Source organism: Delphinapterus leucas, chromosome 3 (genome assembly GCF_059928025.1).
Source record: "Delphinapterus leucas isolate spDelLeu-1000000601 "Yukka" chromosome 3, BTC_Dleu_Yukka2, whole genome shotgun sequence".
Classification (NCBI taxonomy): domain Eukaryota; kingdom Metazoa; phylum Chordata; class Mammalia; order Artiodactyla; family Monodontidae; genus Delphinapterus; species Delphinapterus leucas.
Genome location: NC_143131.1, coordinates 118,657,953 through 118,674,520, shown reverse-complemented (window position 1 = coordinate 118,674,520; position 16,568 = coordinate 118,657,953). Strand labels below are relative to the sequence as shown.

The window sequence follows — 16,568 nt, the reverse complement described above, 5'->3', positions numbered from 1 at the left end:
AGTGTCTGCATCTGTGCTTGGTGTCGGTGGCTGCAGGTAGTCACATAAGGGCATGGGAGTGTTGGAAAAATGACTTCATTTAAGAAATATATTTTTATGAATATATAGGCACTAGGCACTAAGGTCGGCACTGGAGGTATAATAAAATAGGAGTTCCACCTTCTGAGACTGTCAAACAAGAGTCAAATAAACAGCACTGAAGATAATATATAGTACAACTAGGAAATCTCAGAAGGTTGTGGGAGCTCAGGTGAGACATCTGAAGTACCTGGTCTGAGGTACTTTAAGTGTGCTAGGCTTCCTAATAAATACATTCCAGCCGAGAGAGTGTAAACGTTCAGGGAAGTGGACAGAGGTTCTGGAAGTCCACCTGGCTAGATCACAGTGGGGGCATGTGTGGGGCATGAGCTTCTGGTGGTTTAAACTTGCTCCTGAGAGCAACTGTGAGATTTGGAGAGAGGGAACCCACTTGGGCTCCTAGAGCGCCACCTCCTGGAAAAAAGCCCCACTTGGTACCATGTAGTTAGGGCCCCGTGCGTTATTAGCTGGAATAGATTTAGAGTTCCTTAGGGAGTTGGAGCAGGGCCTCGACGGCGGTTCCCAGCGTTTCTGAACTGTCCAACCGGGAGGGCTCCAGGCAACCGGCCCTGCCGGGGGCGTGCCCCAGCCGGCTCGGGTGCGGCCGCCCCGGAAGTGACGTGATGCCCCGCTGGCCGTGCGGAAGTGGAGATGGCGGGGTTGTACGTGAAACCGGGTGAGCGCGGCGGGTGGGCTGGGGCGCTGGGTCTACCGCCGGTCCAGGCTGGGGGCGGTTACCGCGCGGGGTGCGGACCCTCTGCCGCCCCCAGGCTCGCTTCACACGTCCTCTCACCTTCGCAGGCAACAAGGAGCGCGGCTGGAACGATCCGCCGCAATTCTCATACGGGCTGCAGACCCAGGCTGGCGGACCCAAGCGCACGCCGCTCACCAAGAGGGTCGCCGCTCCCCAGGATGGATCCCCCAGAGGTGCGTGGGGACCCTGTGCGCCGTGACCCGCCGAGAATGGGCGGTGCCAGGAATAAGCTTGTACCATGGGCCTTTTTTGCTCTCTGAGGACTTCCTGAGGAGAGAGGTTGGAGCCCCAGAAAGGGGCCCAGTTCTGGCCCTTTTCCGAGCTCCTTACCTGTTGCCTAGGTAAATAATTGGTACGTTGGTCTCAAAAGAATCTCTCTGGGCTTTCGCCCTAGGTGATCTCATCCAGATCTACGGTTTTTAATATAGTTTTTAATTCCCAAATTATTTTCAAATCCTATTTCCAACCTGGATCTTTTCTCAGAACCCCATCGTGGTATACCCATTGTCTGTTCTTCCTCGTCACTTGACTGTATGATAAGCATCTCAGACTTAACGTGTTATTCATTTAATCAGTATCATCTACTGAGCATCTACTGTGTTTGAAGGCAAACTAAACAGCAGTGAACAAGACAAAAAGTTTTGTTTTCTTGGAGTCCACACTATCGCTTTGGAGATAGATGAAATGGTGGTAAGGGCTTTGCAGAGAAATAAAACAGGGTGATGTGAGAGTGACTGGGTAACTAAGGTATCCGAGGGGCTGACACTTAAGCTGAAATCTGAATGATTAAAAGCTAGCCACACAAAGATCAGGTGCAAGAGTATTCAGGGCATTGGAAACAGCTACTGCAGGAGCCCTGAGATAAGTTTGGCAAATTCAGAGACTGAAGGAATATCTGATGACTAGAGCACAGTGGGCTAGGGATAGAGATTAAGATCTGAGAAGTAGGCAGGGGGCCAGATCATAGTGGGTTTTTGTAAACCAGGATAAGGAGTTTGTATTTTAATCTACGTAAAGTGGAAGCCATTGAAAAATTAAAGTAGAGGAGGGCATCCTTTCCCCCTGAGCATTTCCCGTGCCAATAGGTGGATCTGTGGCCCTGAAAAGGGAGCTCAGATTCAGCTCTTTTCACTCCTCTCTTATCGACACCCGTAACATTGCAGAGTTATAATATAAATCAGAGTTTCTTAACCTTAGCACTAATGGCATTTTGGGCCAGATAATTCTTTTTTGTGAGAGACTGTCCCATACATTGTAAGATGTCTGCAGCACCCCTGGCCTCTACTCACTAGATGTCAGTAGCACCCACCCAGTTGTGATAGCCAAAAGTGTCTCCAGACACTTGTCCTGGGGGCAAAATCTCCCCAGGTTGAGAAACACTGACTTATATCTTTAAAAAGATTACTGTGTTTACTGTGTGGAAAATAGATTTTAGGGAAGAAGTGGAAAGACAAATTCAGAGGCTATTTTGCTAACGTAGGTAAGATGTAATGATGATTTGGACAAGGGTGGGAGTACTAGAGGTGGTAGGAATTGGATGGATATAGCATATGTTATGGAGAAAGTCAGGAATGAGTAGGTATAGTAGGTGAGGTGAAGGAAGAAGCAATGTAACATACATTTTTTCACTTGAGGAACTGGATGGTGTTGTTCATTGATATGGGATAACTGGGTTTTGGTGGGTGAGGAAAAAAAGCAAGCTTTCTGTCTTGGCCATGTTAAATTTGGGCTGCTACTCTGGGGAGAGGTCTAGGCCAGAATTACAGAAATGTGTCACTGTCACATGGATGGTATTTGATGTCATGGGCTTGAATAAAGAGAGTGTGTGGATAGAGGCCTAAAGAGGATCCAAGACAGAGCCCTAAGGTGCTCTAGCATTTCAAGGTTGAACAGGGAAGGAATTAGCAAATGAGACTGAGAAAGAGTAAAAGAAGTAAGAAGTAAAATTTACTCTGGGAGAGATTAAAATCTTGATTCAACCCTGATGAATGCTGCTGAGAGGTTAAATAAAATGAAGAAAAGGGACTACTTGATTTGACAAACATAGCAATCACTACTGACCCTAACAAAAGCAGTCAGGAGTGATGAGAGCAGAAACCCAGCAGGAATGGGCTGAGGAGAGAATGTGAAAAGTAGAGAGAGTAACTGTAGTCAGCTCACTGAAGAAATTCTCCTGTAAAGCAGAGATGAGAAATAGGGCAGTGCCTGAGGATGCAGTGTGAGGTAAGGGATGGTTCTGTATGCTGATGGGATGTTTTAGTAGAGAGGGAGAACTGATGGCACAGGAGAAAAGGGATAACTGCAGGAGGGAAGCCTAGAGAAGGCAAGAGAGGAGGGGATGCAGAGTACAGCTGGAGAGATGGCCTCTGATAGGAACAGGAACCTTTCATCTATTAGAGGAGGAAGGAAAGCAGCCACAGATGCAAGTGGGTTAGTAGAACTGGTGGTGAGATGAGAGTGTTCCTGTTCAATGACCTTTATTTTCTCAGTGAAATATGAAGTAGGGTCAGAAGTACAGAGACAGCAGGGAAAGGAAAATAAAAGAAGGTAGAAAAGTTTAGAGGAGATAAGATGTGAAAATAGTTGTTCTGAAGAGTGGAAAAATGAGGCAAAGTATATGATTCCCAGGCAATGTTGGATGCCTTTTAAAATCCGTAGCTATGAATTTAAAGGGAGTGAGTTTAATGCACCTCAAAAATCTGAGTAGCTGAGCTGGAAGGGTATGAGGGGTGGTCATTGTTGCTGAGAACAAGGCAGAGGGGGATGGGAGGCTGAGGTAGGGTAGAAAAAATGGTTATTGGAGGTGAGAAGGTCAAATTGACACACCAAATTAGATGAATTATCATCCATGCGGATGTTGATACCTAAAAGTAATTTTTGAATTTTCTCCTCCAGTTTTCTCATTTTCCATAGTGATTCCACCATCCCATCATTAAAGTCAGAAACCAAGAGTCATCCTTGGCTTCTCTCTCCTTCACCCCCTGTTCCATCAAGATCTGTTCTACCTCCTCCTAAATATATCTCAGACCACTCCATTTCCCCTCATCTACTCTTTCACTCTAGTCCATGCCAGCATTCTCTTTCCTGGACTATTGTTAACCTGCCCTCCTCTACCTATTCTCATCAACTTTTCACAGACCATACAGAGTGAACGTCATAAAAAACAAGTTTAGTGATATCAGTCCCTGCTTTTATAAACCTGCAGTGGCTTCCTGTTACCACTAATGGAGTAATGGCTCAAGATTAAACTCCTCCAAAGCCCTGCAGGGTCTGGACCCCTGCTTACCTCTCCAGTGAAAGCTCATACTACTTTCTTCAGTGTTAATCATTTCCAGCCACATAGGCCTTGTTTCTGTTCCTTGAACAAGTCAGGACTTTTTCCACCTCTTGGGCCCTTCCCTTACCTCTGCCCTAGTACATAGTTCCTTCAACTCTTTATGGCTGCATCTATCTCATCCAGGTTCTTAACTTTGTGAGCACTTTTTGCTACACACTAATGTAGCAGCTGTACCTATATTCTTACTTAATCATCATTGCAACCCTGTGAAATAAGTACTATTCCTATAATATCCCCATTTTACAGAAGAGGAACCCAAGCTCAGAGGTTAAAGGTAATTTGCCATATGTCACATAGTGTGTGAGCTGGGATAAACTTAGATATCACCTTATAAGGCCTTCCTTGAACACTCAGGCTAGGTAGGTCCCTCTACTATTCCTCTTTATCACATCATCCATTTTATTTCTTTGTACCTATTTAAGCCATGTTTGCTTGATCTTGCTTTACCTTTTCAGTCCCCACCTCAGAGACATCTCCTGGGGCCCCCCCAATGGGGCCTCCACCTCTGTCAAGTAAGGCTTCCAGACCCCCATTTGTGGGGAGTTGTCCTCCCTCCAGCATGGAGCCCACAAATTTCCCAGTCGTTGAGTCTGAGATTCTGCTGGAAGATGTACTGAGACCTTTGGAACGGGCATTGGAGGATTGCCGTGGCCACACAAAGGTAAGTGTGAAAGCTCCCATCAACAGCCAGATGCAGGTATGACTCTCAAAGGTAGACCCTCTGACCCTATGAGCAATGGCTCTTAATCCTTTCTGAGTTATGAACCCGTTCAGAATTTGCTAAGGACTTCCTAGAAAAATGAACACAGGATTTAGGAGGGTTCACAAGCCTCAGAAGAGGCTTATAGGAACAAGAATTGAATTCAACTCCCATTAGTGACAATAACAGCCTGATTTACATACCTCTAGGCCATTGAGAATAGACCCTGCTGATATTATGCTTAGGGAGGGGAAAAAAACCCCAACAACAACAACCCCTTTTTTTATTGATAATGTTTCCTAAGTTCTCTGGAGGCAAGGGATCTGAGGAGTCTTAAAGGAAAGTAGCAGAGGGGCTTCCCTGATGACACAGTGGTTAAGAATCTGCCTGCCAATGCAGGGGACATGGATTCAAGCCCTGGTCCGGGAAGATCCCACATGCTGCAGAGCAACTAAGCCCGTGCACCACAACTACTGAGCCTGCGCTCTAGAGCCTGTGCTCCGCAACAAGAGAAGCCACCACAATGAGAAGCCCGTGCACAGCAACGAAGACCCAATGCAGCCAAAAATAAATAAATAAGTTTATAAAAAAAAAGTAGCAGAGTGATCTTCACCTCTTTGGTCCTTAGTTTCCTTATTTGTAAAGCAGCACTACAGAATTAATTTCTGAGCATATGAGAAACTCCAGAAATTTTAAAATTCTAGCCATAATGCATTTTTCTTGAGAGGAGGTCCATAGATTTCATCAGATTCTTAGTGGGGCCTCTAATCTTTGCGTAAAGAACCATAACTCTAAGATTAGAGTGTAAAGTTCCTGGGCCAGACAAAGCAGGTGCTTCCTATGTGGTGCTCCTTTCCCTGCCCCTCTTGGGCTGGCAGCACTGACTTGGAGGGGGCTTCTGTCTCTCAGAAGCAGGTATGTGATGACATCAGCCGACGCCTGGCTCTGCTGCAGGAACAGTGGGCTGGAGGGAAGCTGTCAATGCCTGTAAAGAAGAGGATGGCTCTGCTGGTGCAAGGTGTGGCTGGGTCCCTTGGTATAGCCTAAGTCCCTCATCCTGCCATGGTTGTCCAAGCTGGACTAGGTGCTGAGATTTTGACTGGTTGGGAGGGGAGGAGTTGCAGCTATGTTTTTTGCTCCAGGTTTCTTGCTCAGCCCCTCTCTCTCCTCAGAGCTTTCAAGCCACCAGTGGGATGCAGCAGATGACATCCACCGCTCACTCATGGTTGACCATGTGACTGAGGTCAGTCAGTGGATGGTGGGAGTTAAAAGATTAATTGCGGAAAAGAGGAGTCTGTCTTCAGAGGAGGAGGCCAATGAAGAGAAATCTGTAGCCACAGCTGAGCAGAACCAGACCATGCCAGGCATCCAACATGATCCTTAATCCTATGGGTTCCCCAGCCTCATCGCACACCATCTCTTATGCCTTGGCATGGGAGGCCTTCCCTAACTTGGCTCCCTTTTACCACTTGGGAGACTGTCTGCTCCATTGGGGTGTTTGGCCTGACCCATCTCTGGGGGAAGAGGTCCCTCCTGGACCACAGGGAGGCCACTTGTTACCCATACCATATGCATTTCAATAAAACATCTCAATGTGGTGGGACCTGGGTAGGAGAGATGAGCCCTTCCTATGCCAGACTGGTTCCCTCTGGTGTCCTTAACTGCCCTGCTCGCTGTGCACCGTGCACACCTCTGTTCTTCCTCTGTTCATCATGAATGGCCTTGCTAGGCATGAGCAGATTACTGCCTGCCACTTTCACCCAAATTAGACAGAAACATACATCCCTTGCTGGGCTGAGTAACCCTATGTTTGGATGATTTGTTTCAGTATGGGAACAGAGGCTCAAATAGCATGGGGAGATTTTTTTCCCTCAAAAAAAGGAGACTGACCTATTTGCACTGCATCACCCTCGAGGAATGCAAGTGCTACAGAGATTAGAACCTAGCTGTATAAATTGAAGGTGAAAAAGACCAGATTGCTGACATATGGGATCATGATTTTTTTTTTTCAGGGGACGGGGAGAGTAGGATTATGACTCTTTATCTGACTCACCAAATAAGCTTCTGCCTCTGTTTGGGTCCTAAGGTCTTCTAATGCTTTGAGGACAACAGAACCAGGTGGAAGGGGCCAGGAGGCTCATATCATGCTGTGAAAAGGGAGAGTACAGGTTTCCAGTGTTGGAATATGGTTGGTACTTACAGGTGGGAGGCAGAAAAGGTATGGGGAGAGACAAAAGAAGGCTATAGGCTGGGGCAGTGCCTCTTTTCTCCTGCTTTGGAAAAGCTAAGGAGGGACTGGTAGAGAGGCCTGATTCCAGGAAGGCTGCTTCCTGGAAAGGCTGGAACAGCCCTTGGCAGGGGTCAGGCTATTGCTGTTTATGGTTTGACAGCTCCTATGGCCTGCCCCCAAAGCCTGCCTCAGGCTCTAAGTGCTGCTGGAAGTGGGCCCAGTGGGAGCTGGGAAGGAACCTGGGACCTCTGATCCTAACCAGGTTTGCTGGGACCCTTAGCTTTATGGCTGAGATGGGAAGATCAGCATTGAGGAGAACACTGGAGCCAAGGCATTTCTTTGAATGTTTACTAAGCAGTCAGACAGTGACATTCTCCATCCCCCAGCCCCAGCCTCAGCCTGAGCCAGGGGCCAGGGGTTGGGAGGAGTGCCTACAGACCAAAGAGTAGTAGAACTAAGGGCTTGGCAAGTTGCCCATTCCTATCCCCAGTCTAGCTGCCTCAGAGCTAAGGGAGGCCCAGAACCACCATGTCACCCCCTTCTGGATTAGATGAGGCCAGCTGGCCTTTGGATACCCCAGAAAAAGGAGGTAGCAGCAGCAGCGTGAGGGATTCCTCCTACTCCACACACAGGGTCACCTTCACTGGATTAGATGTCCATTTCAAACTGTGCGTCATCTGGAGAGAGAAAAGGCAGGAGGACTGGTTGCTGGGCTGGGGTCTGCAGGTTCAGCGTCAGTGAAGGAGCCCCTCTCAGAATCGAACCCCCACTCTACTTAACTGGGGCATTTGGGCTCAAAGCCATTTTTTAATTTTAGGGTCTGCTTTCCTTACCAGGTATTTCTTCCTCTGTCTCCTTCTGCTTCTTCCGCTCCTCGAGCCTGGAGGGTGGGGCTGTTGGAGGAGTTGTGACCCCCAGAATCTGAGGGAGGCAGCGGGGGGGCGTCTGGGCAATGGGTGAGTTCTTGCACTCCAGCAGGAACTTTCGGTCGTAGATGATCCTGGTGCCTGTCAAGGGGTAGGGGCTAGGTAAGAGGCAGGAGCTTGGGTACAGAGCTGTGTGGGACCCCAGACACAGGCCTTTTAGGGACCAAGGGGTCACGTCTTCCCATTTTTTAAAGGGCTACTGCTCTGCAGCCCGGCCAGGATCTCAGCTGACTAGCTTTCACAGCACTTAAAAGTCTCCTGGGCCTACCCAAGATGTGTCTAAGCACCATAGAGCAAGTGGGGCATCCCAGCTGGTTTAGGCAGGGGCTTTTAGTTTAGGGGAGCTTCAGGTCTTGGCTGTAGGAGGAGCACCAAACTTGGAGCTCAAGTACTTCAGGAGGCTCCTGTCCTGCTCTGCTGGCTCCGGAACTTCATTGCTTTGGTTCACAAGGGAGGGCCTAGCCCTCCAGCCTCAGCTGGATGAGGAAGCCAAGAGCAGATACGAAGGCTGCTGCTGCCACCTGGGCTCTGATATCCTGCAGGGAGGAGCGGTGTTCCTCCTGTGAAATACAGGGACACACTGTTCTTATCCTGACCCCTCCCAAGTCCTGTCAGGCTCAGCTCAGCCTAGAGGAACTTGGCCCCAATCATGTCCTCCAAAGGCCCTACCCTGTTCTCACCCCTCCCCTTCGCCTCCGTGGCAGGAACCCCTGAGCAGGCATGATCCCAGGCTGCTACACCAGTCAGCCAGTAGTCAAGCCAGCCAGCGCAGAGACCCGAAGCTCCTGCCCCCAACTGCCAGAGTCCTGCATTTGCAGCTTTGCAAGACCCGGTTGCTTCCTGCTGAAGCCACACACAATTGGGGCCTCGGCTCCTGCTCCCAGGCGGCAAAGTCAGGAAGGCCGGGTGAGCAAGGAGCCCAGAACCCAGGCCATAGTGATGATTTCCCAGTCACTCGGAAACTAGGCACAAGGCCGTGTTGCATCACTTTGAGAATTTAGGGAACTGGGCTTCGGCTCCAAGCACTCACCCCCGTCAAAGCTACAACCTGCAGAGGGGCCTGCAGGCAAGTCCAGGCTCGCACCTCCCCACCCACGTCCCGCGACACGCACACGTTGGCCTGGCCGCTGACTTCCGGGGGTAGTGCTGTATAGTGTGCCCCCCAGCGTGGTGCTGTAGCAGTCAGGCAGCCAGTCCCTGCCCCCAGGAATCGGGCAGCTGGTGGGTGTGGACATAGCGCGGGCGGGACGAGCAGGAAGGCAAGCGGCTGGTGCTAGTGTTGAGGACGCGGGGCGCAGCCGAGTCTGAGGCGGACTCAGTTGACCACGTGCGGCCGCAGCAACAACACCAGGACTACGTCAAGCCGGGGGCGGGCCGGCCGTCAGTCAACCCGATGATCCCGCCCTACCGTCGCGGGAGGAAGCACCAAACTCAGCGAAAGTTGGAAGGAGTTCCAGGAGCCGCACCGGCCTCCAGTTCCTCCTGGCCCAAAATTGGCCAGCCTGCCTATGCCTATAAGCGAGGCAGCTACTGAGCTATTTACTATTTACTGTTTATAGCGGGCGCTGGGGACAGGTGAGGTATGGCACACGTTATTGCCATATATTAATTCATCCATTCCTCTCAATAGTTTTGGACAGTAAAGCACTGTTATTAGCCACATTTTACAGGTGAGGATACCAAAGTCCAGAAAGGTTAAGTCATGGTTCAAAGTCACGGATTTTGTAGGAGGAGGAGCTGGGATTCATACCTGAGTGTGTCTGATTCGAGCATGTGCCCCTAGGCACAGCTGTGTAATGCCTCCCATTAATCAATTTCAGTACAGGGTGAAAAGTGCCTTGACGGCCTGGTGCACAGCCATCAGGGTAGGTCAGAGAGGGAGAGTGGGCTTTCTGGAAGAAGTGATACCTGGACTGATTAAAGGATGAATAAAGGTTGGAAGATAGGAGAGTCCAGTTCTTTGATCTCTGTCACAGCTAACCTCAGGAAACTAAGGAAGGACTGGGGGCTGCTAAGGAGGGCTTGGTCTTTAGCCTTCTGGAAAGTAAGATCAGAGAGTCTGGCCTTTAAAGAGAAGATTTTTTGATGTAGGCATAGTGATATGAAAGGAGGCAGGAGAGAGGTGGTGGGAGAGTAAGTACTAAGTCTAGTACCTGTATACACAAAAAATCTCGACTTGACCCAGTTGTCTGCTGTTTGGCTTCCTCAGAATCACTATACCCTCAGCAATGCCACCCCACCACGAATTAATTGTAGACCACCTGACTTCATGCATTTATCAGTATTACTAAAGCACTGGCTTCATCAGATTTCCCCTCAGCTCTGATTTCTTGACTCATTTAAAAAAAGACTACAAGTCATTGCTTCTCAAACTTTAATGTGCACATAAAGCACCTGGAGATTTTGTTAAAATGAGGATTCTGATACAGTAGGTGGGACTTGAAATTCTGGGTTTTTAATAAAACCCCAGGTGATGCAGACCCTTAGGTCTGCATGTCCTCAGAATCACACTTCAGGTAGCAAGGATATGTATACTTTATTGTTCCAAAAAGGTTTTTGAGCCTCTTACAAAGTGGTGTACGCCTAAGTAAAGTGTCTTAGCAATGAAGTGCTGGAGGGTAAGGCTTGGGATCAGATTGTGAAGGAACCATCTATGACAACTCAACTTTTAAGCAAGGTAAGTAGTCTAGTGAGGGGAGTGGGAGATGGGGTGGAGGACAGTGAGACTGGAGGTGAAGACTCCAGCCTAGTGAAATAGGGTAGGCAAAAAGGCAGTTGCTGCGAGGATGGAGAGAAATGGAGGAGATACAGATACACAGAGGAGGAAGGGTAAGTGACTGATTTAAGGGTGGGGTGGGAGAGGAGATAAGCCAGGATAATTCCCAGTCTTCTGAATTGAGAGTCTTGGTAGCTAGTAGTACCACCTAATATAATAGGGAAAACAAGGGGAGGAGCATATCTTATATTGGGGAATATATAATGTGTGTGGAATGTTCAGATGGAGAAGCACAGTAAGAAGCCAGATATACAGGTCTGAAGCTACAGAGGGAGAACTCTGGGCAAGTGATTCAGATTTGCGTGGAGTAAAATCCAAGAATGTGGGATGAGATTACCTGGGGAGAAGATACACCAAAAGAAGAGACCTGAGCATATCAACATTTATTTAAGGGGTAGTGGAGGAAGAGGATTTCACCGAAGGAGACTGAGAAAGACCAGTGAGAGTAGGAGAACTACAAGTGTCAAAGGTTTTCAAGAAGGATCAGTGTGGAAGTGATCCTTCTATTAGTCTTTATTATAAAACAACAGCAGCAGTTACAGACTTATAGCAGTCTTACTACTGTAAGAGTACTACTAGAAGCTTACTTTTTTTGAGACACTGTGCGCTGTAAGGGCTGGGGAACTAGAGAATAGGCAGTTGGTTTTAGAGGGAAAACCAGATTCATCATCCATTCAACCAGGATGAAGGATGAAGAGTTTAAATCAGAGGTTTTTCAACACTGATTGCCCATTAGAGTACAGAAGCTTCCAAAAAAGAAAAAAAAACTTATGCTCAGGTCCCAACCCCAGAGATCTGATTAAACCTGTAGGGGAATACCAGGTCTCTGCCACCAGGCAAATTACTTTGAACTCACATCAGTACCATTAAGATAAAACAGGAAGAGGTGAAAAGTAGTCACAAAATAGGTTTGCAATCTGAGCATCAGATTCACAATCTTGTTTTCCAAATTAGGTCTTCAAGCCCAAGCTCCTGCCCTTTTTTTGGAGGTGGTCTTAACACACTCAAGTTTCTCTCACCCATTTCCTACAGGAGAGAGTGAAGGTAAAGTAACCTGTCAAATAACACTGACACATGGTGACAAATCTTTGAGGAATAGAAAATGCAGCATTATCAGAGTCCCTCACCCCAGGACAGGGTCCACTGGGAAGACGTCACAACCATCCACAATTCTTAGTAGAAGAGCTCTAGGGCTAGTTAGAGAACAAGATGTTCAGAAGCTGTTTTCCTACAGTTTGTTTGCTTCTTCCTGGGTTTACAATGTGGTACAAAGGTCTTAAACAGTTGGACAGAACCATGTATACTACTTGTACTCCTCTATTTGGCTTGAAACTCTAATATGACCAGCCTTTCCCCTTCTAAAAGCTACCTCAGACTAAGGATGGTACCCTCCTGTACTAACTCTGACATTGGAAAGAGGACTTGGCCAGAATCTGTAAGATGGAAACTACAGTTCCAAGTCCTGAGATTTCTTACCTCTGGTTAGGAGAGGCCACCATTGGCTGTCCAACTCTCTTCTTCGGTCTCGTTAGTTGAGGTGATGAGATTTCCCCTTTGAGAGCAGGGACTGAAGGAAGCAGACTGGCCTATAAAAGGGCAAGTCAGCACACTGTAGCCACAATAGGTTTAAAGGGTCTTAAAAACATCAAGAATTTTATTGGTGGTGGTATTTTATTACATTGAACACTACTTGAAATAAGTGGGTCCAGAAACCTTGATGATACAGTTTTGTTCCTTGAATGAGCTGTTATTCTCATAGGGCTTGATCTATGCCTCAGCAGGATGTTTCTTTTCTTTTCCTTTTTTTTTTCAGCAGGATGTTTCTTAATGACTTGAGGGCTCACTATGGGTATGCAAGGTTTTCTTCTGCCTCCACTAAATTCCCAAAATCAATAATGGCTCTCACAACAGCAGATTTTTGATTCCATGTAAGAACAAATGGTAGGGGCCCTCAAATCTCAGCAATGTACTGGCTTCTAGTAGTCCCATACCATACATTCTCATCACAAGACAAGAGAATCTGTTAGAACTAGGAGACCCTTTTGAGTTCATTTACACTGTTTCATTTACAGATGATGAATGTGAAGCCCAGAGATGAGAAATGATTTGCCTATGGTCATATAGCTTAAAGTGGCAGAAATGGAAACAGAATTTAGGTTTCTGACTCTTGTTCCACTCTACCCGTTCTGCCTCCCCACAAATCCCTTGTATATTCTGAAAGTAATTAAGTTCTTACCTGAGCTAGGTTTAATCCAAGGTTCAGGTTGGTAAAATAGCAGTAAAGTAATGCCAGGAAGAGGCAAGACAGAGGAAGAGATTAGCAGGCAAAATGGAGTGGGGAGTAGGTTACTGGGATTCAAATAGAAAGAAAAGAAGGCAGTGGTGGTAAGAGGGCAGGAAGTAGAGTATCCTAAATAACTGCTACAAACTGCACAGCTCCTGTTTTTTCCTAATCCTTCTAGGGGTTTCTCATAATTGCGTACTCTTCTTATGGGTTCTAGTTCCTGATCTGAGATAAAATTTCTCGTTCTGTTGTCCTCAAGGTGTAGAAGATATTGGAAGAGCTCTTCCAATAATTCAAGTGTACTTTAAATAGTTAAGATAGAACAAAACTCACTTTTTGTCCCACTGAATAATTTACTTAATATTATCTCTCTCTAGTATATGTTTCATCAAGAGTAGTTTCATTCATTTCACTAATATTAGGTGATTTTTTTGGTTATTAGTGGTAAGTGGAAACAGCAAGATATGTAGGTAATCCCAGGGGTCCTTTGGTCCCCTCAAGGGGGTCTCTTGAGACTACTTGATGTGGTTATTAAGCATTACAAAGGCAGTAGCTTCAATACCACTGATAATTTCCAAATCCATTCAAAATAGAAAATAAGAAATGAGCTTACAGAAGCACTCTCATATGTAAAATGATATGGAAGACAAACCAACCAGGTATGTCTAACACAGAACAAACATGGTGTGTCTCATCTAGTGGCAGCTCTAGGAGCAAGGGAGAGAAGATTAAGAACTTCTGTTGGTAGGAGAGTAGAAAAGTGCTTCTGGTATGGTTCTGCCCCTAGTTATTATTTTTCTGTGCATCCTTCTTTGCCTTAATGTGTGTTTTGGCTCCTCTATCACCTCAAACATTTTCTTGTTTTCTTTTTTAGCTCGCTTTTATCTAAGACCAGGTAATTCAACCATATTAAAACATGAACAGTCAAGTTGATGACTGTTCTTTTCATTGGGCTAGTTTTTTCTTCTCTACTGCATCAGATTCTTGGCATAGCCTATAGTTTGGCCAAAGCACTCCATTCCAGTGTTCATGAGTTTAGCCTGTTGACCATATTGGCTCTTCATGGAACTAAGCCCAGAATTAGTCACATATTTATAGACATTATTCAGCTGATTCAACAATACAACAAAATTAAAGGAGTCACCCCCACCCCCTCCTATGTCCCAACCCAAATAAAACTTAAACACCTATAACCAATATAATCTTTAGATAAAAAAGTCAGGAAGCACAAAAGGAATCTGAAGGATGATTTGGGTGTCCCTAAGTTTTTTCAGTGTCATCTGACTGAAATCCTGTTGTTCTTATTGACATACTCATGATCCACAAAGAGCTAAACCTTTTAATGGCCTATCTGCTAAAGTCAGATAAGACACATTGCAGGGGCTTGAAACATTCTCACTTTTAAAATGATACAGAAGAGAACAAAAGAACAAGGAATGTTTAACACAGAATAAGTATACAACTAGTCTTAAAAGTGCTTTTTCAAGGCAGGCTAAGAATGGACTCTAAAGTGTAAAATGTGAGAAGCCTATCACAAATATGGTATTAACAACCTGGTTCAGTATGATTGTGGATTGGGTAGTACCTGCATGACCACTGAAAGGATCACACCCCACTTCTAAACACTGTTCATCTTTTTATTGAATATTCTGGTAAATATTTCACATTAATACAGGCCACATTAAGTAGAGCCACTATATGACAAGAAATTTACTCAACCTTTTCATTTTAAGTATGTAAACAATTGTACATGTATTTACCACCCTAAAAGGTTGAAACATGTAATCATCTAATTCTCTTCTGCATACAAATCGCATTCAGTATGTTTAGCCCAAAGCACTAATTTCAAAATGGCTAAACTAACCAGAGAACATAATCAGATGGATAGGAAATCACTTTGTTCATATACAATGGGCAATCAAATTTCCATTGCTAAAGCCTCAGAGAATATTTCTTAGGCACATTAAAAAAAAATCCCCAGGGTTCTTCCAAGGTCAAAAGTTTCTCAAACAAGGCTAAAGAGTAAGACCTTCTAACTTAGTTGACATATTTGAGATGCATGTTTCCAATATGAGGTGCCCACGTGCCAGGCCAAATCTGAAAAGGGGGAGGAAAAATTGGAATTTCTAATTAGGAATCTTTAGACATTTACAAAATGAATATATAAATGCAATGGTAATTCACTGTTTCTGCCTAGGAAGAATACACATACATGAGATAAAATGTTAAGTAGCATCATCTTGATATTGAAAAACTTAATTCAGTTCAAGGTAGTCAGATGTCATGACTTTTGATATTCAGAACTTGCACTACCCAAAGAATTAAAAGAATGACATCATAAATCTGAAAAATAAAAGAGCATTAAGTCCATTTTACCTGCTGTGCATCAGTGCATTCAGTTGAATTTTGAATAACTTTTATCATAGGGTTCCAAGCAGGATCTGGGTTGTGAAGTCCATTAAACAGAGGGCCTCCTGGAACATCAGCAAGCTGAGGATGGGAGGGTATTATGGTGCCTCCATACATGGAAATTGGTAGACCCTAAAACAGCAGAAAGGTATAATCATTAAATGATTGTAAATGATGATTCCACAATACCAGCATAGATTCTTATTTCCCTTCATTCAAAGAACTCCAGAGTATCCTGTAAGTATAGCAACACTGTACAGTCTTGGGAAACCAAAAGTGGTTATTTGTGTCAGCAACATTTTTCAATGAGAACAGAAAAACAAAACAAAACAAAACAACTAAATCCAATATCAAATCATCAGGAAATTCCCAACACTTGATGAACACATATAATACCCTCAACTTTCCATACTTAGGATTTACTAATAAGCTTCTGCCAAGAAAAGGGGAATTCTACATGATTGCTTGCAGCCACAATCTGGCTTTATGGCAGCCTGGAAGCTCTCAGAGGAGACAAGAGGGCAATGGGGAGCTCACAGCCAGCTTTTCAGAGAGGAAGAGGCTTCTCTCTAAGCTGTGGCAGCCAAATGCAAAGCAGCAAAACCCAAATCTCTCAGGTTTTGGAGGGAAGACGGGGGCTTCTTCAGGATAGTTTGAGGACAAACTAATGTAAACAACATAATCCACTTTTGAAACTGGATAAAAGATCTGGCAAAGTCATAGAAACAAACTAGTTATACCAAAAGGGAGAATTATTTCAGTACAAATTCCTCCTTAACATGTGACTACATTAGCTGGCAATGTGTTAAACAAGTTACAATGATGTTTGTCAGCTCACTTTAGAAAAATCCACAAAACTGCTTACCATAGGCTGATGAAAAATGTTAGAGGGGGCTACCATTCCAGAATCATCTCTCTCCATTGGTTGATGCTGAGAGAATGTGCTTGGGTCTGATAATTGTTGATGCATTGGATGGTTCCCTATCACAGACTGTGACCAACCTGATAAGCCTTCTAGAAAAAAGAATTGAGATCAAGGTTAGATATTTATTTGGAATAAAATAAAACATTACC

The 16,568-nt window shown here is 45.4% G+C and overlaps 3 protein-coding genes across 12 annotated transcripts in view; 1 reads left to right on the top strand and 2 right to left on the bottom strand.

Moving 5' to 3' along the window:
- Positions 1-70: 70 nt before the first annotated feature.
- Positions 71-6,364, top strand: SRA1 (steroid receptor RNA activator 1). Its single transcript, XM_022588978.3, has 5 exons — positions 71-754; positions 880-1,005; positions 4,625-4,830; positions 5,779-5,887; positions 6,042-6,364. The coding sequence occupies exons 1-5, from the start codon at positions 730-732 to the stop codon at positions 6,251-6,253; spliced, it is 678 nt and encodes a 225-aa protein (XP_022444686.1). The 5' UTR covers positions 71-729; the 3' UTR covers positions 6,254-6,364.
- Positions 4,754-12,271, bottom strand: EIF4EBP3 (eukaryotic translation initiation factor 4E binding protein 3). 7 transcript variants are annotated; one of them, XM_089909374.1, is made up of 4 exons: positions 9,056-12,271; positions 7,933-8,106; positions 7,721-7,776; positions 4,754-5,854 (listed from the first exon to the last, which is right to left on the bottom strand). In XM_089909374.1, the coding sequence occupies exons 1-3, from the start codon at positions 9,258-9,260 to the stop codon at positions 7,748-7,750; spliced, it is 408 nt and encodes a 135-aa protein (XP_089765500.1). In that variant the 5' UTR covers positions 9,261-12,271; the 3' UTR covers positions 4,754-5,854; positions 7,721-7,747. The 7 variants fall into 7 exon arrangements, 4 of the variants coding, with proteins under 4 accessions (XP_089765500.1, XP_089765502.1, XP_089765501.1 ...); XR_016392779.1 differs by having other exon boundaries at positions 4,765-5,854; positions 7,675-7,776; XM_089909376.1 differs by having other exon boundaries at positions 5,775-5,854; positions 7,738-7,776.
- A 2,437-nt stretch (positions 12,272-14,708) lies between these two features.
- Positions 14,709-16,568, bottom strand: part of ANKHD1 (ankyrin repeat and KH domain containing 1) — a 112,384-nt gene continuing 110,524 nt past the window's right edge. For all 4 annotated transcript variants that reach the window (XM_022588960.2, XM_089909368.1, XM_022588961.2 and 1 more), the window contains 3 exons: positions 16,360-16,508; positions 15,462-15,626; positions 14,709-15,182 (listed from right to left, as the gene is read on the bottom strand). In XM_022588960.2, coding sequence (XP_022444668.1) covers positions 15,123-15,182; positions 15,462-15,626; positions 16,360-16,508 — 374 coding nt within the window. In that variant the 3' untranslated portion in view covers positions 14,709-15,122. The remainder of the gene's footprint in view (positions 15,183-15,461; positions 15,627-16,359; positions 16,509-16,568) is intronic.

Bases quoted from the DNA above. Each gene is read 5' to 3' on its own strand.
- EIF4EBP3 (XM_089909374.1), bottom strand. From the start codon at position 9,260: ATGTCCACACCCACCAGCTGCCCGATTCCTGGGGGCAGGGACTGGCTG. The intron at 8,107-9,055 runs GTGAGTGCTTGG...ACCCCTTGACAG, and splicing joins AGGTTGTAGCTTTGACGGGG to GCACCAGGATCATCTACGAC. The intron at 7,777-7,932 runs GTAAGGAAAGCA...TTCTCTCTCCAG, and splicing joins GACAGAGGAAGAAATACCTG to ATGACGCACAGTTTGAAATG.
- SRA1 (XM_022588978.3), top strand. From the start codon at position 730: ATGGCGGGGTTGTACGTGAAACCGG. The intron at 755-879 runs GTGAGCGCGGCG...TCACCTTCGCAG, and splicing joins GGGGTTGTACGTGAAACCGG to GCAACAAGGAGCGCGGCTGG. The intron at 1,006-4,624 runs GTGCGTGGGGAC...TTACCTTTTCAG, and splicing joins CCAGGATGGATCCCCCAGAG to TCCCCACCTCAGAGACATCT.